At 35.1% G+C, this 27,096-nt stretch overlaps 1 protein-coding gene across 1 annotated transcript; it reads right to left on the reverse strand.

Moving 5' to 3' along the window:
* Window positions 1-7: 7 nt before the first annotated feature.
* septin4a (septin 4a) lies at window positions 8-27,096 on the reverse strand. The gene is made up of 12 exons (XM_056445753.1): window positions 27,033-27,096; window positions 15,365-15,673; window positions 13,324-13,420; window positions 13,150-13,236; window positions 11,718-11,841; window positions 10,531-10,665; window positions 8,724-8,841; window positions 8,541-8,642; window positions 8,370-8,466; window positions 7,105-7,267; window positions 4,110-4,209; window positions 8-240 (listed from the first exon to the last, which is right to left on the reverse strand). Exons 2-12 carry the CDS (start codon window positions 15,620-15,622, stop codon window positions 163-165), a joined length of 1,359 nt encoding a protein of 452 aa, XP_056301728.1. The 5' UTR covers window positions 15,623-15,673; window positions 27,033-27,096; the 3' UTR covers window positions 8-162.

The following is a 27,096-nucleotide window of genomic DNA, read 5'->3' on the forward strand; positions in this document are numbered from 1 at the left end:
AGTTGTACTGGTCTTATTTCTGGTGTACCACAACAGTTGTTGATATTTACATAAAATATTAAAAGTTCTGTTGTCGGGGAAAGCTCTAAAGATTCTCAATGCTAAAACATACATTTACTTCTGTTTAATTATATTAAGCTTGTGAAACCTCTTAAATACACTTCAATTAATGGGTAAATCTTCATGTCCATGACGCATCTGTTCCTGAATCCTTTCCAGAACTTCCTGCATTCGCCGCAACTGTAAAGAAAAAACAAACAAAAATAAACAACATTAAATAATCAGGACAGACACAAACATTTAAATGTGTTGGAAATCTAACATTAATTAAATATTCATTATCTCAATCAGACTTCCAAAAGACATTTTCAAACTGCAATAACTTACAACAACAAAGATTTTTACTTGTTGGGATTTCATAATTACAGATCGAGTGATTCTGGAAAAATATAATTTGCTTGCCCTATAACCAGGGCCACACACGATCTGCAAACATTTTTTGCAATTTCTGCACAGAATTTTGTACACAATCTGTGTATTTACTGTATGCTGAATGATTTTGAGAGTACAGTAGGTAAAAACTTAATAAATCAAATAAAATACTTAAGGTTTACAAAGTAAATCCAATTAGATCCACTTGTTTAGTCAAAGTAAGTCTCATTTATCTACTATTTTAAATATTTTAATGAAATAAACATATTTACACACACACACACCTGCATATATTAATCAATAGATTAAATGATGGGCTCAAGAACCTGTGGAAATCTGCATACAGTGGGTATAGAAAAGAATTATGCCCCTTCAAAATAATTACATTTTGTTGCATTGTAGCCTGAAATGAAGACAGACGCAGTTTTGTTTTATCTAGGTGTAATTATGCAGTACAACGTATAACATCTATGTAAAAGATATAACACCAACATGTCAGAAAACAATTAACAAGCATAAAAAACAGAATCACTCAGTTGTGAAAAGGATCACCCCTCCAAAAAATTACTGGTAAACTCAATCAGGTGTAACTAATCACCTTCTTAACGACACACAATGTCATTTCACTTTCTTTGTTGGTCAATTTGACTAGCTCAGCATGAAAATAGCTTTTTTGTAGCATTTCAACCCTAGGTAGTGCAACTGAAGCAAACCATCAACTATGGGTGTCAAGGCATTGTCAAAAGATCTCAAGGATAAAATTGTGGCCAGGCACAAGGCAGGGGATGGATACAAAAAAAAATTTGAATGCTTTATCAATGCCTAGAAGCACAGTGAAGTCCATTATTAATAAGTGGCTGGTATTTGGTACAACACAGACCCTTCCTGGATTAGGACGTCGCTCCAAACTGGATGAAAGAGCTAGGAGAAAACTGGTCAGAGAGGCAACCAAGAGGCCTACAACAACTCTGAAGCAGTTGCAGGAATTTATGTCAAAGAGTGGTCATTGTGTGCATGTGGCAACATCAAAAATTCTCCACAAATGTGGCTTGTATGGGAGGGTTGCACGAAAAAAGATTCTTCTCAAGAAAAGCAACATGAAGTCACGACTGAGCTTTGCCAAAACGCACCTAGAAGATTCTGAGGCCACATGGAGAAAAGTGTTATGGTCAGATGAGACTAAATTTGAATTATTTGGCCTCAACACCAAACGATATGTCTGGCGGAAATCCAATACAGCTCAACATCCAAATAACACCATTCCTACCGTAAAACATGGCGGTGGAAATATCTTGTTATGGGGTTGTTTCTCTGCAGCAGGAACTGGAGCACTTGTCAGGATAGAAGGAAAAGTGGATGGGACAAAATACCAACAAATTCTTGAGGAAAATCTGCTGCCCTCTGCCAGAAAGTTATCATTGGGAAGAAGGTTTACCTTCCAACATGACAACGACCCAAAGCACACAGCAAAACTGACCATACAGTGGTTGAAGGAGAAAAAGGTGAATATCCTGGCATGGCCAAGTCAGAGTCCAGACTTAAACACCATTGAATATCTGTGGAATGACTTGAAGACTGCAGTCCACAAATGGACACCATCAAATTTAACTGAACTTGAACAGTTCTGCAAAGAGGAATGGGCTAATATTGCAAAGTCTAGATGTGCAAAGTTAGTAGAAACGTATCCCAACAGATTAAAGCAAAAGGTTATTCAACCAAATACTGAAACAAGGGGGTGATCCTTTTTCCAACCCATTGATTTAGTTTTTTATATGTTCATTTTTATTTCAGACATGTTGGTGTTATATCTTTTGGATGGGTGTTATAAGTTGCAGTAGATGAATCAAAAACTGTCTGTCTTTATTTCAAGCTACAATGCAACAAAATGTAATTATAGGGGGGTGATTCTTTTCTATACCCACTGTATTTATGTGCACACAAATTCCTTGTGGGCTGGCCTATAACTAATATGCAGAACTGATATTTAATGTTTATACAACTGAACATAATCCTTTGTTTATAAGACTTTTGTCAATATTGCAGTCTAGTATCACTCGATATGCAATTATGAGATTCAAACAAAGAAAAAGCATCTTTTATTCAGTTTCTGTCATTTTCATCTGTGATTTCAGTCATAGTAAAAACTAAATATGAATGCAAATTTGCAATGTTTATGTTCTAATAGCAGCAGCATCAACAATGTTAACTATAGGTACAATTAGACAAAATTGTAATGTTTTCAAATGGACAATACAAGTAATTTACTTTTAAGTTGTTTTAAAACCGTTCTAAAAGGTCAATATATTGTTTAATTCACAAGATGTAAACGTATATTTTGCTGGAAGAAAAAGAACAGATTGTCCATAAAAAGACAGCTGTATCTTAAGTCATCTACATTATTAGTTATGTGTGTCTAGTTAAGAAATCTCTGCTGTCAGAGAGCTGTTTTTAGCCAACACTTTTTCTCAAATTTCATTTTCACATCAAGATAAATAGTAATGTCCACAGAACTGTATTTATAATTGTAAACAACTGGCTTAAAGTTTGAATTCATTAAGTTTTAATAATATTGACTCTTGTTCAATGCAACAAAACACCATTCCTAGACATCAGTCTGTTGCGTAAGAGATAAAAGCATCTGCTAAATGAGTAAATGTAAATAAAATACCACAGCCATATCACCCTGCAGCCCAAGACCGGTTACTCACTGATGCTAACCAGGGCTGAGCCTGGTCAGCACCTGGATTGGAGACCACATGGGAAAACTAGGTTGCTATTGGAAGTGGTGTTAGTGAGCCCAGCAAGAGAAGCTCAACCTGTGGTCTGTGTGAGTCCTAATGCCCCAGTATAGTGAAGAAGACACTATACTGTCAGTGAGCGCCATCTTTCAGAGACATTAAACTGAGATCCTGACTCTGTGTGGTCATTAAAAATCCCATGGCAGAGTAGGGGAGTAACCCCAGTGTCCTGGCCAAATTCCCTCCATCGGCCCTTACCCATGATGGCCTCCCAATCATCCCCATCCACTGAATTGGTTCTATCACTGTCTCTTCAATTCAGCTATAGCTGGTGTGTGGTGACTGCACTGGCGCCGTTGTCCTGCGGCTCCTGTCGCATTATCCTAGTGGATGCTGCATACTGGTGGTGGTGTGGAGAGACCCCCTTTATGACTGTGAAGCATTTTGGGTGTATGTCCTTACACGATAAATGCGCTATATAAATAACCACATTACATCGCAAAACTAATGATTAGGTGTGTAACAACACATTGATATTGGTCAAAATATAAATTTTAATATATGTATTATAGAAAAGCACAAAGTCAGTCTGTGTCAAAATCCAAACTACATATTAAGCATTTACATAGCACATCTCATTTGTCCATTAATGGCTGTTGTGTCATATTTTAGTTAAAGTTTGTTAATTAAAAGCAAGTCATCATTAATTACAACACCACTGCAATGACAGTCCTGCAATTACTTCTCCAAAACAGCCATTTGTCAGAGAATGCGATGTAAAGGCCATATACAGTATATATACACACACACACTAATAGAGGGCTGAAGGGGTGTTTTCATTTTTTTTTTTTTTTATAAATATTAGTGTGGAGGAAATGGTAGGTTAGTATCCATTAATGTATATTCTAGTGCTTTAACAAACAAACCAAGCACAGTTACCTCTTCATCTTTCTCCCAAATAAGGCGCTCAGTTTCAGTGTCCACAGGCACCAGAGGCACAGGAAGGTCTGAGGGGCTTTCTCTCAGCCGGCTATTTAGACTGGATGACAACAACCACAGTAAGACAGATTTATACAGTACCATACTACAAGTGGAGTCTTATATATAAAAACATTTGATCGCGTAAAGGTATAGTTCACCCACAAATCATTGTCATCATTTACTCCTCTTCTTCTAAACCTGTTTGAGTTTCTTTCTTCTGTTGTACACAAAATAAGGTTCTTAAGAACAGCCATGGACTTCCGCAGCACTTTTTTGTTCTACTATAGATTTCACTAGTTAGGTTTCCATCCACCTATTTTTATGCACATTTTGGAATATTGCATAAAATGCTTCAAGAAAACACCAAAGGATGTGTATAAATTTAGAAAAATGCTCATAATAAACATATAAGAAAGAGACTCACACAGCTTCTCCTACCGCAGTAAGAAGTTTGGTGCAAGTTCATTGGGAAGTGATGATCCTATTGTCTGAATCATTGGATGAAAACGCTGCTTTATTTGCAAATCTTTTATGAGATATTACAGTTTTGCACATAAAATTTAATTTGCATCCTTGTACGGAAACATAGCTACTGGCTGCTGGTGTCCAACATTCCTCAGAATTTCTTGTTTTGTGTTCAGAAGAAAAAAAAATAGTTTTTTCTGAAAGTGAGTAAATGATGAGGAGATTTTCATTTTTGGGTGATCTATCTCTTTAAAATTCTGTCAGGGTTTCTAGGAGTCTTAAATTCCTTAAAAGAATATAATTTACCAATATTACGTCTGCAGAAGCCTTACACAGAAACTTTTCATAAGCACAGTATTTGCGTGAAAATTGTATAAAGCCACATCAGTGTCTGAGCAGACATACAGGCTTTGCTTTTTTTATCAACATGCATTTGTTGCACTTTTGTGAAAAGAAAATAGAAATGTAATAAAAAAAGTTTGCCAACACGGTGGCTTAGTGGGTAGCACTGTCGCCACACAGCAAGAAGGTAGCTGCTTCGAGCCCCGGCTGGGCCAGTTGGCATTTCTGTGTGGAGTTTGCATGCGCTAAAGGTGAATTGGGTAAGCTAAATTGTCTGTAGTGTATGTGTGTATGTCCTGGTCTTCCAGGTTAGGGGGTTGAGCGTTGGGCTAACCTCATAAAAACTAGATGTTATGAAACACCAACATGGTGCGGCTGAATATTAACTTTAATATAAATGGCCCTGGAAGTAAGAAATTAATTTTAAAAAGTTTACACATACACACACACACAAAACAATACTGAGACAAGCGAGTTCTGATGAGTTTAAGGATATTGTTTTTGTAAAAACTAAAAAGGCCTCTACCTTCACTAAACCACTAAAAAAGTTTTTTTTCCACCATTCTCAAATGGTATTTTTAACATTGACAGACTCTTTTATTTGTTAATAATATTCATCAATAGAGCTGTGATGAAAAATCAATTCTGCGGTTTTCAAAATGCATCGAGTGCCATCTGCTGTTCAAGACTAAATCTCAGAATCAATGCAGAATTGATTTCTAAAATGACAACTCTATTAATTGGGGGTGTTTACAAGAATTTCAAGATCATTTGTGATTTATAAATATGTGTTCGTGCGCATTCATTTTCTCTAAATCACACTTTAATGAAATGGTGGTAACACTTTATAAAAATTACACACTATGAATCACTTATTAAGTATTAGCATATATTGAATTGATTATTTGCAATTCTACATTAATAAACGTTAGCAGGCAGTTTATAACTGCAGATACAAATGCTGTCTTCTTGACTTATAAACACATTTATAATGTGCTTAATAAATGTTTTTTCATAATTTGTGGGTGATTTTATTTTTCATTACTAAAATAAGTGTTGCATCATTTACAAACCATTTGTATTTAAGAGTAGTCGATGGTTTTTAAGATCATTCAGAATAAGTAAATAATTAATAAACTATTGATATCAACGTTTATATATTTTATTATTCAGGCGTATAGTAATGTTTACTATGTATGTTAATAAATGCTTTATTAACTCAACTTCATGCAGTTTTGTGACCTAATCTAAAGTGAGGACTATTTATGCTTTGTAAATCCCTTCTAAATGACAATTAAAGGCTTTGTATTAAATGAAAAATAATCTTTGTAATCCTATCTAAAAATAAAACTACTGTAAAATTACTGTAAAAATTGGATAAAACAACAATATAATAATTTAACAATGTATTATGATGCAAAACTTTTTTATTTAGCGATGTCTAAATTGTAATTTTATTTTGAATAAGGTACCAAATATTTTTTCAACAGATACAGTTTCATTTGTGTATCTTCAAATGAATAGAAATAAAGTCGTTTATTTTCTTTTTTCCTGGTTAGAATATAAGTGACCCTTTAATTGTCATTTATAAGGGATTTACAAAGCATAACCTGTCGTCACTTTAGATTAGGTCACAAAACTGGATGAAGTTAAGTTAATAAAGCATTTACTAACATACAAATTAACTATTACTATATGCCTGAATAATAAGAAATATAAATGTTAATTTGAATAGTTTATTAATCATTTACTAACTCATTCTGAATGATCTTTAAAAACCACCATGCTTAAATAACTGGTTTGTAAATAATGTGATACTTAATTTAGTAATGAAAAATAAAACATTAACAAGATATGAAAGTACAATTATTAAGCACATTATAGACGTGCTTATAACTGAAGAATAGAGCATTTGTAGCTGCATAAACTGTTATAAACTGCTTGCAAACGTTTATTAGAGTTAATGCTTAACAAATAATGAACTCAATTTGCTATTGCTTAAATGATTCATAGTTATTATAAAGTGTTACCGAAATGATTTAGGATGGTTTATACACAATTGTCTTTTTTATATACATAAATGAGGCCCATGATAACCAAGAATAATCAGACCATTAATCTGAATGATGCGAGTTTGGCCTCTAACCTGCGTTTCCGCTCTCTGACCACCATGCGGGTCATATTCTGGATGCACTGAGCGCGGTAATTTTCATAATGTGTTTCCCTCGTCACATCTTTCAGGTCCTGCATGTGTGTGCGAACCAACATGTTCCTCAGCTTCAGGAAGTCGGAGTGCTCAGGATTCTCCACTGCAAGAGGCAAGACACCTTTGTGTATACTGTACTGTTCTTTTCACAGTTTTCACACTATTTCAAAGCAGCAGAAAATGAAGATGTTTGTTTATCACATTCCTTCATGCCTTATTGCAGTTTCAAGTGGTTCACTGAGTGTTTTAGTGATACAAACTTTGCATGTTGCTTTTGTACGTGTGCACTGTTCACTTTTTGGTATTTAGTATGTTCAAAATACTATTTTTTTGTTCATAACAACAAAAGTAGAACTAGGTATTTAATATCCTCACCTCATAGTGTTTCTTTATCAGAATTGGTCAATTTATGTGGGAAGACTTTCTATCTATACATCCATCCATCCATGTATCTATCTACATTGTGACTTAGCATATACACATGCACACACATACACATACACATACACACATACACACATACATACATACATACATACATACATACATACATACATACATAGACACACACACACACAGTTGTAAGCAAATTGACTAGTCCTGCTGTGAATGCCTGAAATGTGATTTAAATGGAGAGATTTAACACATTTCAAAACAGTTTTATTACGTCATTTATAATGAATAATTTCTTCCATCTTTACTATAATAACAGGTGCACAATATATTACTAGTTATTTTGCAAGATAGTATTCAACTTAATATGCAATTTCAAGTCTTAACTAGGTTAATTAGGTTACCTAAGCAAGTTAAGAAGGCAACAGTCAATTGTTCTGTGGACAGTCCAAAAAAAAGACAAAATGTTTTACATTTCTTTCAGGATTTGAGTAAATTTTGTTCAATTAATGACTTTAGAAGTGTTGGTCCTATGGTCAAAGTTGAGAATCACTGTTATACAGAATAAGTATTGTTGTTTTTTGCTGTGATACAAGCAATTAAGAATTTACATGGGAGAAAGTTGCACAAACATGCTGATAGGAACAAAATTTTATAAAATGCAAGTTCTCTACTTGGTACCAGGTAAAACTAAACCGTTCAGATTATTAATGAATAAATTATTTGCAGAGACAGTTAATTCCTCATATGAATGCGTACAAATATAACATTAAGTACACAAAAACAATAACATAGTACTCTAAATACTGTACCTTCAACCAAACCCCAGGGATACTGCCGGCCTCTGAACCTCCTGCCCTGGTTTTCAACTTGAACATTACTGCCAATTACTGCAAAGGGAACGCTATCCTGTAACAGAGCAAATCCAGATTATAACTAAATCAGAGTTAGTCAGTGAGTCAATGGTGTGTAAATGTGCTCACCTTTAGTTCCTGTTGCTGGAGTTTGAACTCATCTTCCTCATCTGATTCACACTCAGGGAACTGGTAGATCATGATGTCGAATCTCTCGATCTCCTCTCGAATCTGGAGAGAAAGTAAACCAACAGTCAAAGAATTGAATTTTATGTATATGTTGATTATTATTATTATATATTGCATACACACCTTTATTTTCATTTTTCTGACTTCCTCTGGAGTAAGACTGTCGGTTTTGGCCAGCACAGGCACTATGTTGACCTTCTCATGGAGAATCTTCATGAACTCCACATCAATTGGTCTGAGACTGGAAAAAAGAGGAAAAATGCAATGACCTGGTAACAAAGTTATGTGAAAACTCTATATTATTTATATTATATTATATTATTAAACTGAATTTATCTCTGAATAGTGGTTCCAGCACAATGCATCATTTCAGAAATTTACTACAGTAGTTAGTCAAGGCTGAAATTCATTGTCTACTGTGTTGTTTCAACAATATGAGCTGATGTTACACCACACTAAGCAAATATCTTATTAATCAGAGCCAATACTAGACTCCTAAGGGCAAAACCTCACAGTGCTAATAAAAATCCCAAAATGAAACAAAACCATGAATCAATTTCACTGTCAACAAACAACTGTGAGAAGTATCAGTCAGTAATATGATAAAAGGGAACTACAAATGTTAAAATAAAACAGAAAATAAATGCACATTAAACAATTTCCTCTTACATAGAAATGAGCAGAGGACACTCTACAGTTTGACAAATATTACTCTTGTTGGACTACTTAATGTATTTTTTAGGATTTTTTTTTTTGTCGAGAATGTAGTTGTTTAGATTACAACTATGCAGTTTATTTATAAGGATAGTGCCTATTTTAAATATTTATAATTTAGGAGACTTATAGTATTGGCCGCCTTCAGCCTGTCTGAGCAGACCAAAGAAAGTGACTATTGACGTTCTGCCACAAGATGGCGACAGAGACTGCATAATAAGCCCTTGGAGTGAGAAAATCTCAAAAACTCTGTATTTTCTCTATGTGAGTTTTAAACTACAGCTGAACAAATCCGGTAAATTATAAATCAGGTAAGTGACTTTATAAGTTAATTGTTCTCTTTTATATTTTGATATCCTGATTGCAACAGAAACTCTGGGAAATCTCTAGATTATTGGCATTTCATGCCGTTCAGCTGTATAATCTTAAAATGTGAGCAAAAATGACCGGTTTTGTCATGACTTTAGGTCATTAAGCTAGAGAATCATTCAGTGACGTTTGTGAAGTATCAACGGTTTCTGCTGTCCTGACGTCAGCTGCAGATGTGTATGAACGACAGAAGAAAGTAGTTCCTCATACAAAAGAATTTTGAGACTCTCCGTGTTTGATTTTCTTGTTTATATACACTGTTGTGCCGTCGAACTGTTGTATAAATGCAATATCACACGTATATCACAAGTAGCAGTGTGAAATGGCTGTATATCGGTACTGGTGGGGGGGATTAAGGCACTCGGCCTGTGGCTTCGAGTCAAGGCATGCCTCCCACCAGTGCTGATATACAGTCATATCACACTGCTACTTGTGTGATATTGCTCATTTATAAATATTTTTATATATGTTTTTGTGTATTCTCTTACAGTTTGGGGGCCCTACACAGCATGCATACTCAGCATATAGGGAGAATTGACTGTGTAGCAATAACAACAGCAACTATATGCATTTAGGCATGTAGAAACAGTCAACTGAGCATCAGAATGAGAAAGAAATGTGATTTAAGTGACTTTCAATCTGTTATGGATGGTTATTGACAGACAGGCTTCTCAGAGTATTTTTAGAAACTAGTGAACTTCAGTGATTTTCACACTCTCTAGAGTTCACAGTGAATGATCCTTGATGATGTAACCGCTATAGTCATGTTTCAACATATTTTTTGTGCATTTTGGATTACAGCATAACAATCCTTACATGGAAATGTAAGCAAGTAGGGAAGTGTTACCCGTGGCCGAAGGGTGAGATGAAGTAGAGGCAGCAGTGCACACGATTGTCCTGGATGTTCTTACGGTTGAGGCCGCTTTCATCACGAAAGTATTGCTCAAACTGCTGGTCAATGTAGTCCACAATTGCCCTCCAGCTATTACAAGAAATTAAAAAGAAATTGTAATGAGCAAATGTACTGCATTTAATATACAGAGTTACTCCGTATCAACAGTCACAAACATATGACTCATTTCAGAATTGTGAAAACATTTCACAAGTACTTTCCATTCATTTTGCATAAACTGGAATGATGTGCAACACATGTATATTTTTTAGAAAATTGAATACATTATTAATGTTAAATAATGCAGCGTGCTTAAATGTGATGGGGAACATTTGAGTGTTTCTAATTGTTGTTTAAATTATTGTCAAGTTTTTAAAGCACTAACAGAGTTGGCTTTGCACTATTTTGCACTTTAGCTCTAGAGGCTAACTAGAAACAAGATGGTGTGTTTAAAACAGAATTTTATGTAGTGTCACTATATCTTTTTTTTTTAAGTAAAGAGAAATTCACTGAAACATCACAATAACAGTCAACTTAATCTACTATTGCTTCAACTTTTGGACAAATTAATGGGAGAAGAATAAATGACAAGCTCCAGAGTCTTCCAGAGTTTCCCACCAGAGGAAGTATCAAGTGCTTTACTTTCTGATCAACTCTTATTTTGTTATAAAAAGGCATGACAATCTGTAGGCAAAGACACAAAATGTATTTATATAAAATTGAAATGACAAATAATACAGAAAATAGATGTTTCATGCAAATGTTCATTAGTTTATTAACTTGGTGAAGCAAATGCACAAAAATAAGATGAAAAGATGAAAATTAGACCTATATATTTAATTATAACTAAAGCTGAATGTAATATTCAGATGTTACAACAAATGTTCCTAAAACACAAACAAATATTATTTTATTTTTTAGACATAACTTGATATAATTTGGGTTTCATTAAAGTTTCTTTTTTAGAAAAATAACAGACGGTTTATCTGGGAAAAGCAAAATGTACCCACAATTCTAGAAACACCAAATATACAGTAGGAGATAATATGATCCATTATTTCTAATATGAAGACATTATTGCTAGAGAAAACCCTTATGCATCATTGAATAATATTGCTTTTGGGTTCAAATTTCAGTCACACCTCTCTGTGTTGTTGACAGCATCACCGAATCCTGGTGTGTCCACAATGGTGAGTCTCAGCTTAACTCCTTTCTCCTCTATGGCCACAGTGTGTTTGGTGATCTCCACAGTCTGAGCAATCCGCTCTGTACACCAGAAAATGACCAATAATAAAGACCAATCTAGTACAATTTTCATTTGTATTGGATAAATACTTTAAATAAATAGTACATTTTAAAGAAACAATTCAAACAACCTCTTAAACATAGTGTAAACATCAGCTAAATGTAAAATAGCCTGAATACTTTGGACTTTTTTTAGACATTAAGCATTATTTTTGGCAAATGGTTTGGCAATATATTTTAAGGTAAAAGGTATTTTTAATTAATTAAAATCGTTAATGTTGATTTGTCTTAAGTTGCGTGGCTATATCATTGGCAAAAGCCAAAAATACATCTCTATGGGGCAAAATTATACTTTTTTTTTTTGTCAAAAAGCATTTTAGACACATTTAGAAAATTTCCCACTGTAAATTTATCAAAACTCACTTTTTTATAAAATAAACTAATTATAAATACTTGTACAGCTTTTAATCATCATGCACGCATTATTAACATTCACATATACGTATTTATTAACATGAACTAACAATGTACTAATTTCATTAACTAACATTTACTAATATGAACAAATACTGTTATAAATGTTCTGTTCATTGTTTATTCATATTAGTCAATGCATTAACTAACATTAACTAATATAGCCTTATTGTTTAATATTACTATAATGTGCATTGCTAAGCACTTAATTTAGACAAACTAAATGTGATTTTCTCAGTATTTGGATTTTTTGCACTTTCAGATTCCAGATTTTCAAACGTATCTTGACCAAATATTGTCTTATCCTAAAAAATACATCACCTATACATTAATGGAAAGCTTATTTATTCAGCTTTCAGATCATGTACAAAACAAAGACGGGCCCACAGGGCGAAATAAACAATCCCCCTCTACCCCCCGATCTTCATTTCGTGCAATCATAACTCACTTCAGCCTTAACACTGCCGCCAATTAACTCTCCCCAACCTTAAACTCCGCCACCAATCCCCACCCCCGGTCTTCTCTTCTTGCGATCATAAGCACCTCTTCCTCCCCAGGTACTCATTTCGCGTGATCATAAGTATCCACCATCCCACCCCCATTTTACCAGTGTTTCTTTAGAATCACTGAACTATTATTACATTTTTGTTCAGTCTTTGAAATGGATTAAACTTTTATAATTTCTGTTTTTCTGTTAACTTAAATTGTAGTTTGAGTGATTTTGTATATTTTAATAATTTGGTTAATAGTTTGCTTAATATAGCTTAAATATTTTTTTATTAAATTTTATTTAGTATTTTAGTTTTTATTTATTTATGTAATGTTTTCATCATCAACAATGACCCTGGCCTTTACCTTCAGCATTCGGCATCTTCCTGTCTTTATAAAGGTCTGTGAGGAAGAGACTGTTGACCAGTGTAGATTTCCCTAAACCGGACTCTCCTGGAAGGATTAACAAAGTTTTATATCCGGATTTCATAAAATATACAATTATATAAATATATAACACATTTATATATAAAATTTCACCTGCCACCATAAGAGTAAAGGCAAAACCTTTTTTCACAGACTTCCTGTGCACTTGGTTAGGCAGCGTCGCAAAGCCAACATACTCCTTATCCTGATCCTAAAAAAAAAAAAAGATGACATCACTTCTTAGATGGCATTATTTTAATCAAAATGACTCACACATCTGATTTAAGTGATTTATGACATGACAACATAATGCTGTTGCACTGGACTATTACAATCGTAGAGGGTATTGGCTTTATTCTTGTCTCCAAATCTTGTCTCCATTCTGTTTCCACTGATCATTCTTGAGATGTTTCAGCAGTTTAATTGGAGATCACCTGTGGTAAATTCAGTTGATTGGACATTATTTGAAAAGCCATACACCTGTCTATATAAGGTCCCAGGAATTAAGGAATTGTCTATAGACCTCCGAGACAGGATTGTCTCAAGGCACAAGGCTGGGGAAGGTTACAGAAGAAATCCTGCTGCTCTGAAAGTTCCAATGAGCAAAGAGGCCTTAATCATTCGTAAATGGAAGATGTTTGGAATGACCAGGACTCTTCCTAGAGCTGGCCAGCCATCTAAGCTGAGTGATTGGGGGAGAAGGGCTTAGGTCAGGGAGGTGATCAATAACCCGACGGTCACTCTGTCTGAGCTCCAGCGGTCTTCTTTGAAGAGAGAAGAACCTTACAGAAGGACAACCATCTGTGCAGCAATCCACCAATCAGGCCTGTATGGTAGAGTGGCCAGACGGAAGCCACACCCTGCCTGGATTTTGCCAAGAGGCATCTCATAAGGACTCTCAGACCATAAGAAACAAAATTCTCTGGTCTGATGAGACTAATATTGAACTCTTTATAGTGAATGCCAGGCGTTATGTTTGGAGAAAACCAGGCATCGCTCATCAGTAGGCTAATACCATCCCTACAGTGAAGAATGGTGGTGACAGCATCATGCTGTGGGGATGTTTTTCAGCAGCAGAAACTTGAAGACTAGTTATGATAGAGGGAAAGATGAATGCAGCAATATACAGAGACATCCTGAATAAAAACCTGCTTCGGAGTGCTCTTGACCTCAGACTGGGGCGACGGTTCATCATCCAGCAGGACAATGACCCAAACGCCAAAATATCAATGGAGTGGCTTCACAACAACTCGGTAAATGTCCTTAAGTGGCCCAGCCAGAGCCCAGACCTAAATCTTATTGAACATCTCTGAAGAGATCTGAAAATGGCTGTATATCGTCGCTTCCCATCCAAACTGATAGAGCTTGAGAAGTACTGCGAAGAGGAATGGGGGCAAAAATTCCCAAAGTGTGTGGCAACCTTGTGGCATCATATTCAGAAAGACTTGAGACTTGAGGCTGTAATTGCTGCCAAAGGTGCATCAACACATCAACAAGTATTGAGCAAATGCTGTGAATACTGATGTACATGTGATTTTTCAGGTTTTTTATTTTAAAAAATTTGCAACAATTTAAAAAAATCCTAATAATAAATGAATTTAATCCATTTGGTAATAAGGTTGTAACATAAGAAAATGTGGAAAAAGTGAAGCACTATGAATACTTTCCAGATGCACTGTATATGTGTCATATATAGTAGAGAAAATGTTCATCTAGAAATAAATTATTAACATATATAAGTATATAAACATGTATGTGAGTGCATTTATATAAACATAATATGCACATACAGTATCTTATGCAAATACCGCTTTATTGTGTATGCTATTAGTCATGATTAACCATTAAGCAGCACTTAACACTTTGTATTATACTACTTTTGCATAAAAGTACAGAAAAAAGAACACTAACGTGAGTGTAAACATTAACGTGTATGGAAGGAACTCTTTTGACTGCTGCTATCAGTTTTTTTTTAATGTTGAAAGTCTTGAAATCGTAGACTTTTTTTCGCCAGTTACACAACAAAAACACAAAAAAATCTGCTTGTGGCACTCGCCCATTCACTACTCTCTAAGCAATGTAAAAAATGTTCTTAATTCCTTTGCTGATAATGAAAAGCACCCTGAGTGGAAATTATACAGAGCGTCTACATTACCTCAGCAGAGTCATAGGGGTCAAATCTGGCCCATGGACTTTTGGGGCGTGAGGGGCTGAGGGGAGAGTCCAGAGAGCTGACGGAGCTGAGCTGGCCGCGGCGGAATAACTCCTGCTCAGAGCCCAGGAAAGTTCTGTTGATGGGCCGTGTGGTTGTGGGCGTCCCAGGAGTGTAAGCAGCGGTGCTGCCATCTGGCTCTCTGTCCATCATCTGGTGCTCAGGGAAGGTGTGAGCCGCTCGAGGGGGCAGATCTCTCATGGTATAGGCCAATTCGGCATCCTCACAGTCTTCTATGGCTAAACTAGACAACTACAGATACAGAATTTAGGTTAGAGTTTATAATAGGGGTGGGGGGAAAATAATACAGCAATACAGCTATCAATACAGCATAGTGTCGTGGTTTTTTCTGTGGTAATACAACATCGATACATGAACACCAATAATTATCTATTTATTTTTATTGCTTTTCAGCTTAGTCCCTTTATTAATCTGGGGTCACCACAACGGAATGAACCGCCAACTTAACCAGCATATGTTTTACGCAGCAGATGCCGTTCCAGCTGCAACCCATCACTGGGAAACACCCATACACACTCATTCACACACATATGGCCAATTTAGCTTAACCAGTTCACTTAAACCGCATGTCTTTGGACTGTGGGGGAAACCAGAGCGCCCAGAGGAAACCCACACGAGCACGGGGAGAACATGCTAACTCCACACAGAAACTCTTGCTGTGAAGGTACACTTAAAAGACAGTACTTAAAAGCAGGATGTTGTTTTGGGACTTTGTGTAGCTGAACGCTAATGAGTAATAGTTCTACTCACTTTTTGTAAAGTTGGGAGTATTAACTGCACCACTTTATATTTCCTTCATCAACAAATGTGCATTTATTGGCTTGGAATAGCCTGCTGTTAAAGATGTTTGTGTTCATCCTTGCTAGCGGCAAAAGAATAAAACCTCCTTACAAATTAATTACACTTTTATTAAAACCAAATCTAAGAATCATCGGAATCGGTACTCTGTATCAACAAGTACACAAGTTAAAATACTCGTATCGGTTTGTAAAAAAGTGGTATCGGTTCATCCGTAATGAGTAAATTATGAATTATACATTCACACACTACCAATCAAAAGTTTAGGGTCAATAGGATTTGTAAATGTTTTAAAATAAGCTTCTCCTGGTCTCCAATGCTGCAGTTATTTAATCAAAAATACAGTAAAAACTGTAAAATTGTAAAATGTTATTGCACTAAAAAAAATAACTGTTCAAAAGTACTTTAGAATTTAATTTAATAATCTATTCCAGTAATTTAAAAAATGAATTTTTTTACTCCAGTCTTCAGAGTCACATAATCCTTCAGAAATCACTCTAATATTTATTATTATTATTATTATTATTATTATTATTAATGTAAGAGCAATAAAAGCAATAATGACTGAATTAATAATTTCATTTGAAACTACATACAATAAGTAATAAATAAATATTTAATAAATATTTCACTTTTTTTTACGCTTAATAAATAGATAAACAGAATAATTTTCTTTAAAAAAAAACATGAAAAAAACTGACCCAAAACTTTTGACCATTCATTCATTCATTATCTTTTCAGCTTAGTCCCTTTATTAATCCGGGGTCGCCACAGCGAAATGAACCGCCAACTTATCCAGCATTTGTTTTATGCAGCGGATACCCTTCCAGCTGCAACCCATCACTGGGAAACACATACACACTCATTCACACACACATACACTACAGACAATTTAGCCTACCAAATTCACCTGTTCCACATGTCTTTGGACTGTGGGGGAAAGCGGAGCATCAGGAGGAAACCCACGCGAACGCAGGAAGAACATGCAAACTCCACGCAGAAACGCCAACTGACCCAGCCGAGGCTAGAAACAGCAACCGTCTTGCTGTGAGGCGACAGCACTACCTACTGCGCCACTGCGTTGCCAACTTTTGACCAGTAGTATGCAATTAATAATCACAATAGTAGATTAAGTATTTGCCAACTGTATTACTGTGATAATTAGGTGAATTTCTCAATCACTTGAATAAGAACAATGATATGATGAAAATACAGAAAATCCTGTTTTAGACAAGTCATGTGCCGTCTGGTTTAAGGTTAGCATCTAAAGCTAAAGTACAACAATGGTGAAAACTGTCAACTCTGTTACTGTCAACTCTGTAAGTGGTATAAAAGGTTTAACAAGAAGTTAAACAACAATCAGTAACAGAATTAAATGTTCTCTATCACTGAAAAAATTATTCAAATTGATACATGATTTCAAGATTCCTTGGATTTACTCATTTTTGTTTACTTTAAGTGCTTGTAAACAATTTATTTGGGCTGAATTTAAACAAACAAATTAAGCAGAACATTACTAAATTTTATTTGTTTGGTCAAATTCAATTGTTTGCAACAATTTTGCAGAAATCATTTTTTCAGTGCATCACATTTAAGCATTCTGCATTATTTGACATTGAAAAGGATTGAACTGTACCTGCAGCTCTGACCTTCTTTAGCCACATCAATGTCAAATATATTAATGACTAATAAACAAAAGTATTTTTGTTGGAAAATAGTTTAGACTTTTTTGGAAAGATTAATTGATAATCTTCTCAATACACATTATTAATAATTTTACTGAGCAGTACCCTTTTTCATGGAGGTGTAGTGAAAATATTATCTGATTAGAGTAAATAGGTGGTCTGTAATTAGACAAAACAATAATTTATTAAAATCAGTTCTTTCCACTTCATATCCTCATATTTTTCATGAAAAACAGAAGAGATTAAGCAGAATGCACCAGCTGCCTATTTCTACACAATTAAAACTGAATGTGCACTTGAACTCATATTTGGGTGAACTATATCCTTAACAAACCGTTGTTTTCTGACCTAAATACATGCTTAATCAGAACAAAAGCAGTCCATCCCATCACCCAACAAAAAAAGACAGAACAAAATCAACAGGTTTAAAGGATTATGTGTCTTACAGAACACAATTACTAAAAAGAACTGACAGCTTTTAAGGAAAACATGCAGGATTTTTTCTCATTACAGTGGACTTGATGCTCAGTGGTTTGAACTTACAAACTACAGTCTCAGTGCAGTTCAATATTTTTATATAAATATTTTTAACTATAAAGCTTGTCTAGCACTAGCAAAAGGATGCATGCTTTTGTGGTTGAAAATTATTAAATTATTCTAAATTATTCAGGAGGTGCGCAACAATTTACATTTCCTGACTCCAGCTTTTATTTGTAGCTGATATTAAAGGGTGGAGTTTAGTGAAATTCATCACAACGTTCTCCAGTATCTCCATTTGCTGGACCCATACAGACTTCCTCTTTTTCTACAAAATCTCTGCACAACATTAAAAGCAAAAGACTTCTCAATTGCAAATATTCTGTGTTCAGTTTCAACCCATCTCTGCTCACAGGCAGTTTAGTTGCAGAGCTCGAGTTAATTTCCTAAATTCAAGCCTTTGCATTTCTATCAGCTTCATCTGCTTCTGCAAAAATGCTTCTTTAGTATGCAAAGCATAACACACTCGAGAGAAGAAGTTTGGTAAATATACATCACTTTAAGCAATACAAATACAATGGTTTAATGAAAAGAAAAAAAAGACAAAAATAATACACAAAAATATATTCCTTTTTCCAGCACAATCACCTCATGGCAAGAAGGTCGCTGGTTCGAGCCCCGGCTGGGTCAGTTGGCATTTCTGTGTGGAGTTTGCATGTTGTCCCAGAATTCATGTGGGTTCCTCCGGGTGCTTCATTTTCCCCCACAAGTCCAAAAAACATGTGGTATAGTTAAATTGGGTAGGCTAAATTGTCTGTAGTGTATGTGTGTGAATGAGTATGGGTGTTTCCCAGAGTATGGGTGTTTCCCAGTTATGGGTTGCAGCTGGAAGGGCATCCGCTGCGTAAATCATGTGCTGGATAAGGTGGCGGTTCATTCCGCTGTGGCTACCCCACATTAATAAAGTGACTAAGCCTAAAAGAATATGAACGAACAAATATTCCTTTTTCCAACAGCGTCATATAATTTAAAATCTTTTTTTGTTTGTATGTTTTTTAAAGACTAAGAAATGCTTAAAATTGTGAAATATTACTTTTTTTATCCAACACAGTCCATCTTTGGGATTATTTAGAGCTGCTTGATGCTGAAATTGAAATTGTAGTTTGTAAGTTCAAACCACTGAGCACCTCAGAAGAAAAATATGCAGGATTGTTTTTCATAAACCTTAGATTCTTTTGGCTGAAAACGAAATTAAATGAAAAGGGATAGTCAGTCATCCTCTATACGTTCCAAACCTGTTTGAGTTTGTTTCTTTGATTTAACACAAAATATGATATTTCAAAGAACATGTTAAACATGGAAACCATTGACTTCCGTAGTGTTTGATTTTCCTTCTATGCATGCCAACAGCTGAACATTCTTCAAAATATATTCTTTTGTGTTCAAAATAACCACTTGAGTGCGAGTAGCCTATAGTGATGAGAAAATTTTCTTTTGTCAGATTAACTACACCTTTACATTTACATTTTGGATGACAAGAGGAAGAGTAAATTATGACTGAAATTAACTTTCATTCTGGAATTTAATCCTTTAAAAAGGAGAACACTAAACGTTTGCGCTTCAACACAACAACTCCCTCAATCTCTAATGCAAGCAACGTGACCCGCATCAGACTGTCAGCACTCATTAGTCCAGACACATTAATACCTCACACTAATGCCCTGATCTACAATAAGAAGCTGGACAAGTGGGGGTCGAGAGTGAGTGTTTCAATCACAGTCAGTTTCAAGGTTTCGTTAAAACTACACATTCATTTCTACCATCAACAAGAAGATGATGTCAAGCCATACCTCAGGATCTGGTGCCAATGCGAGTGTGCAAAAAGAGAGAAGGAGACATATATTCAAGATTTAAAATGAGTTGCTGTGTTTCTGACCTACATATGAAGAGTTCAGATGTAAAAAAAAAAAACTCTATTGCCACCAGCATTTTTACTCAGGTTTTTAAGTTTATGTACAGTTATTTCACTTTAAAAGGCAATGAACAAAATTTCTTAAAAGTGAAAATGCTGATTGAGGTAAAGCTGGCTTTATATTCGCACAACTCAGACTTACTCATTAATATCATTTCATAAAAGTATTATGTACCAATTTTAAATAGAGAAATCATACTAGCAGCCAATGATTATAAAAGTACAACACTGTGCATTGTTTTGAAGTCATACTTGAGATTTCAGACCTAATTTATGAAGTACCGTGGTAAACAACACCGTGTCACAGGTTGTCACTGTTCAAAAATGAACGAATGTGTGAATAGAAAACCAACTTTACCTCAATAAAACACCGCACCAACACACAAGAGCTTGAGAGAAAAAAAATGCCCATTTTAGAAAAAATTATTTTAGACGGCAGTTTATATAATTTACAAAATATATTGTTGTTATTTTTAAAACCCCTTACCGCGCTGCCTGTACATGGCGTTTACGAAGCGGTTGGTGGTGGACGACAGGTGCTCCATATTAGCGGACGGAGTTCACATCCACCTGGTCAGTGCTGGTGATGCTCGGCTAAATTTCCGATAGAGATAGAGGTCAAATCTACGCAGTTCAGTTAAAGCAACTTTTCTGACCCTCTAAACGTCCGGGATAAACGGAGGAAATCAAAGGTGCAGCACAGGCAGTGCAGTGCGATCTGACAAGCTCATGTCAATCAGTGAGAGCTGCGCGTCGCGTTCACTTGCAGCGCTAGACGCGTTTCTGTTGCGTCGCGCTCACAAATAAAAGCTTTTGATTGGTCTATGAGGTGCCGACGCCTGCATGACGATTAATAATAGTGCGTTTTAAATATCAAGACTGTACGGTTCGTCACCCTGCTGATACTTTCTGTGGCAAAATTAGTTTTTCATTTAGCAAAAAGAATAATAATAACTACGTCTACTATTTCAAAAAGAACTGGTTAGTACCATATGTTATTTTCCATTGGTCTAAGTTTATTCAAAATATTTATTGGAAGAAAGTTTGGGTATTATTACCTAATAAATGTCTAATTACAAAAAAAATCAAAGAAATCTTGTTTACGATACTACATAAATTTTACTCTGTTACGCATATTTAACTATATTTATTAAAGACATATGGATGTCAATTGTTCATTCTGTTCATACCCCAAAACAGGACATCATATTTTCTGACATTGTCACTATGCGAAACGTTTTATGGTGGAAGGAAGGTAGCTACATTTATAAATGATAAAGTGCTGTCAAATTATGAATATGTGTTTTTTAATTATAAGAAGTTGGAAAATGAAGCTTATTATACAAATTTCATCATTGTGAATTTAGTAGTCAGAAACCTCTATTTTTTAAGGCTTAAAATTTGTTTTTTGAAATTTAAGACATTTTAAGACCCTGCGGACACCTTGACACTAGCTGAAAAAACAAAAACTACACCTTGGCCTTCCAAAATTTCTTCTTCTTCTTTTCTTCTTCTTGTGTGTTGTTTGGCGGTTGGCAACCAGCTTTTTGGAGCATTACCGCCACCATCTGGATTGGAGTGTGAATCAGGAGTTGGCTAAATTATGCATTCCTTATAGTGTAACAAAGCGGCACAAAAGAAAAGCTCATTCCAAAAAACAACAACAACAAAAAAAAAAAAACCAAAAAAAAAAATTAAAAAACAACTACAAAAAAAAAAAAAAAAAAACAAAAAAAAAAAAAAAAAAAAAAAAAAACCCCAACCAAAAAAAAATTAATACAAATTCCTTCCTAAAAATACCCATTTCCTTGATCATAAGTACATTTATATTCTATTACCTAACCCTGTGTCTTTCAAAAAGTTATACACGTATCTAAAACATATATCCCCCGTGCTCAACTTTAAGATATTCTCTATTTTAGGTTCCACTTGTTTTTCCTGTAACTGTGTGAACAATATATTTCTTTCTGTGTGGTAAATTGGGCAGTGCATCAATACATGTTCTACAGTCTCCTGGTTGTTATTACATTCACACATCCCATCTGCATGTTTATTGATCATGTGTAATGTACTATTGAGTGCTGTGTGATTAAATCTCATTCTTGTGAACTTGTCTTCTTCCTGTTTGCTTTTCCTTGTTTCCCTACCTTTTCCAACTTTGTTCTGTATGTTGTAATATTGACGTCCTGTACTCCCATTATTCCATATCTGTTGCCATTTTCCCAATACTTTAGTTTTAACAATACTTTTGATTTCTGACTTGCTGTATTTGATGTTAATGTCTATTGTAGTTTGCTGTGCTGCCTGTTTTGCCAATTTGTCTGCCATCTCATTCCCACTGACCCCTATGTGTGCTGGTACCCACAACAATGAAATGACGACTCCTGATTTTATGAGATTATTTCCCATCTGCACTATTTCATAAATGATGTCCTGCCGTGACTCTGATACTAAATTTTTTATACTAATAAGTGCTGAACTTGAATCAGACGCAATGACTACTTTAATTGGTTTATTATCCTCAACCCACTTTAGAGCCAACCATATTGCTAACAATTCTGCTGTATACACTGCTAAATTATTATTAATTCTTTTTGCAGCCTCAATCTTTAACTTTGGAATAGTGTATGACACTCCTACCCTTTGTCCAATTCTTGATGCATCTGTGTATATTTCAGTTGTCTCATTGTATTTTTCCTTTATATAGTTTTCTACTCGTTTACTGTCGATCTCACTTTCTTGTTTTTCTTTCAGTATTTCAAAATCAACTTCCAAATCCCCAAGCAGCCATGTGGGAACTACTGGAAATACTACAGTGGGCGAAACTGTTAGTGTATCTATTTCCATGTCATTTATTTTATTTCGTATAATCCATCCATAACCTTTAACATCATGTTTCTCTCGTTCTTGACATTGCATTAGAACTGTTTGTGTTATGTGATTATCATTATGACCTTTCAAGTTTGCCCAGTATACTACTGCCAGTTGATCCCTTCTAAGGTGTAAAGGCATCTCTCCCATCTCAACTTGTAATGCTGCTACTGGTGTGGTTTTCATGGCTCCACAGCATACTCTTAGTGCTTGATTTTGGATTTTATCTAACTGTTTTAATGTTGTATTAGCCGCTGATCCATACACCATACACCCATAGTCAATCACTGATCTTATCAACCCTGTATAAATGGTTTTTAATGCCGTTCTACTAGCACCCCAGTCAACACCACATAGGCACCTCATCACATTTAACACTCTCTTACATTTATCAATCATTTTCCTAATATGTGTGTTCCATGTGAGTCTCCTATCAAACCACAGTCCCAGATATTTAAATGATTCAACATTCTCCAACTCTTTATCCCCCAATCTTAATTTTAATTCCCCTCTTGTTGTCTTTTTGGTAAATAGCATTACTTTTGTTTTTTCTTGAGATATTCGAAATCCCCACTTAACTGTCCAATCCTGCACTGAATTTAATATCTGTTGCATTTTCTTTATTATAAAAGTTACGTTTCTCCCTCTTTTCCAAATCGCACCATCATCTGCAAATAATGCAACCCCTGTATTATTTTCTATCTCCTTAAAGATCCCATCAAACATTACAGAAAACAAAAAAGGGCTAATGATGCTTCCTTGTGGTGTACCATTTTCTACTCTGTAGCATCCACTAAATGTACCATTTATTTTTACTATTATAGATCTTTCTGAAAGGAATTCTTTAACCCATCTCAGTATTCGTCCCTTAATTCCTAACTGGTCAAGTTTGATTAACACTCCATCTATCCACAACATGTCATAAGCTTTCTCTATGTCTAAAAATACGGCTATTACTGATTCCCTGTTTACTTGTGCTTTTTTAATATCATCTTCTAACCTTATAATTGGATCCATTGTCCCTCTACCTTTCCTAAATCCACTTTGGTAGTTTCCTAATTTTCCTTTAGTTTCAACCCAGTAAACTAATCTGTTATTAATCATTTTTTCCATCGTTTTCCCCATATGCGATGTCAAGGCTATCGGTCTATAACTGGTTGGCTGTTTTGGATCTTTCCCAGGCTTTTTAATGGGAATGATTACTGCCTTCTTCCATTCCTTTGGAATAACCCCTACTTCCCATATTTTGTTATATAACCTTAACAGCACCTCCTTTCCTTTATCAGTTAGATTTTCTAACATAGTGTAACAAATTTCATCTTTTCCTGGAGCTGTTTTCCCTAATTTCTTCAATGCCCTATTAAGCTCTGTCCCTGAGAAATGTATATTTAGTACCTGGTCCTCTTCATCTTTTCCTAAACCAAACTGATATCTTCTACAAGTTTCCTCCCTACCTCTTTTCTCCTCCTGGCTTAAATTGTCTGTGCTGTGTACTTTAACTAAGGTCCTTGCTATGACTTCTGCTTTCTCTTTATTATTAATAATAACCCTCTGCCCATCCAACAGCATTGGATATCCATATTCTTTTCCATTTCCTTTCATTTTTTTAATCATTCCCCATACTCTCTCTACTGGTGTTGTTCTGCCAATAGACTCACAAAATTGTCTCCAATATTCTTTCTTTGATTTTTTGACCGTTTTCCTTACTATTGCCTGTGATTTTTTGTATTCAATAAGGTTTTGAAAGTTGTGTGTTCTTTTCATTTTTTTAAATGCTTTATTTCTCTCCTTTATAGCTTTCTTACACTCCTTTGTCCACCATGGAACAATTTTATTAATTATTTTAGGTTTAGATTTAGGTATTGCCATGTTTGCTGCTTCAATTATTCCTCCACTAACTCTTACACACATACTTTCAATATCTAAATTGTCCTCAATCTTTTGCAAACGATCTTCACTGATTTCCCTAAATTTATCCCAGTCTGCTCTTTCTAAAATCCACTTCTCCTCTCTCACTTCAATTTCTTTTACACATTCTATTCCTATTTGAGTTTTGATTGGGTAATGATCACTCCCAACTGTACTACCTCTTAATACTTCCCATTCACATCTATCTGCAATATCTTTGGTAACTATTGTAATGTCTATTGCTGATTCTGTACCTCTTGCTATATCCAATCTAGTTCCTGTCCCGTCATTAATGCAAATTAGCTCTTCTTCTTCTATGAATTCTTCAATTACTCTCCCATTATTGTCATTTCTGTTTCCCCATAATGTACTGTGGGCATTAAAATCTCCACACCAGACTGTTTTTCCATTAATATCCTCCCATATCTCCTCCAACTGTTCCCTTTCTAACATTCTACATGGGTTATAAAAATTTATTATTTTTACCTTACCTTCATTTGACCATATCTCTACAATAATATATTCTAATTCATTCCCTCTCTTTACTTCTCTATATTGGATACCTTTTTGTATAAATGTAATAATTCCCCCACCTTTACCTATTTTCCTATCCATTCTTACTGCATTGTACCCTTTAATATTAAAGTCCAATCTTGATATTAACCATGACTCTTGCACACACACTATATCGGGTTTTTCATTTAAATTATCTATATATTTCTTAAATTCCTGACCATTAGAAATTAAACTCCTCGCATTCCACTGCAGTAAAATTATTACCATTATGCAGTTCCACCCCATGCTTGTGATTGTTGTTGCTGAACTTCTTCATTTAATGTGTTTCTCACTGTTTCCCAAGAGATTCCTTTAATGCCCAAGTATTTCTCCGCTGCCTTAACTATTATTTTAATCCTTTCCGTGCGGCTTGTTGTCTGTGCTGAACAGTTGATCACCTCTGCCATAAAAAGAACAAAGTCATTTTTATCCACAATCATTGTTTCTTCCTTTATTTTATCACACTTTTTACAATTGATCATGTCTTTGCTTTCTTCTCTCATTGTTGGTATCTGTACTGTCTGTTCCCTTGTAGGTCTAACTTTCTTTGTTGCCTCTGCATAAGATATTCCTTGAGTGGCTTTTATTCTTTGTACCTCTTGCATTCTTTTATTTACCTCACACCCTCGGTATGCTGAACTATGTTCTCCACCACAGTTGCAACATTTAAGTTTGGCTTCCTTATCACATTGTCCATAGTCATGCTCTCCACTACATTTACTACATCTAATTTTTCCCTTACAGACCGCTGCAATGTGACCAAACCGTTGACATTTGTAGCATCTAACAGGTGGCGGTATGTACATTCTGACTTCATAACTCATGTATCCTATGAAGACTTTGTTAGGAAGTTGTGTTTCATCAAATGTTAGCATTATCGAAAGACTGTCAGTTATGGCTCCGTTCCATCTTGTTTTCAAGCGCTTAGCTTCTTTTACTTTAACATTCGTTATTCCTTCAATCACATTGTTTATTGACTCACTGATCGGTATGCCCGTGATTACACCTCTTATAAGTTTTCTGTCAAAGACCTCTGAACATTTCACTTTTTTACCATTTATTTTATTTACTTTAATTGCTTTCTTTTGTTGAACCTCATCTTTACATGAAACTAATAAGCTTCCATTCCTCAATTTTTTAGCAGATCTTACCTCCCCAATCTCTTTATACAGAGCTTTCGTCAGTTGTATAGGACTCCAGTCCTCAAATGTAGCCCCTTCCTGTATAAGTCTAACAAACACTTTATACTCTCTGTTTTTTCCCGCAACATTGGATCTCATCTCTTCGTCACTATCTGGTTTGTTTTTCTTTTTCCGCTTTTTACCTCTATAGTTTGTCCATGGTTCGCCACTCTCACTACCCTCCATTTCCTCTACTTCACTTCCTGA

Source organism: Danio aesculapii, chromosome 21, assembly GCF_903798145.1.
Source record: "Danio aesculapii chromosome 21, fDanAes4.1, whole genome shotgun sequence".
Taxonomy (NCBI): domain Eukaryota; kingdom Metazoa; phylum Chordata; class Actinopteri; order Cypriniformes; family Danionidae; genus Danio; species Danio aesculapii.

What these genes read in the sequence shown, in the direction of transcription:
- septin4a (XM_056445753.1), bottom strand. Translation starts at nt 15,622, where the DNA reads ATGAGAGATCTGCCCCCTCGAGCGGCTCACACCTTCCCTGAGCACCAG. An exon ending in TCAGAAAAATGAAAATAAAG is followed by an intron (nt 8,643 to 8,723) that starts GTGTGTATGCAA and finishes CTTTCTCTCCAG; the next exon opens with ATTCGAGAGGAGATCGAGAG. An exon ending in TCCCTGGGGTTTGGTTGAAG is followed by an intron (nt 7,268 to 8,369) that starts GTACAGTATTTA and finishes TGCCTCTTGCAG; the next exon opens with TGGAGAATCCTGAGCACTCC.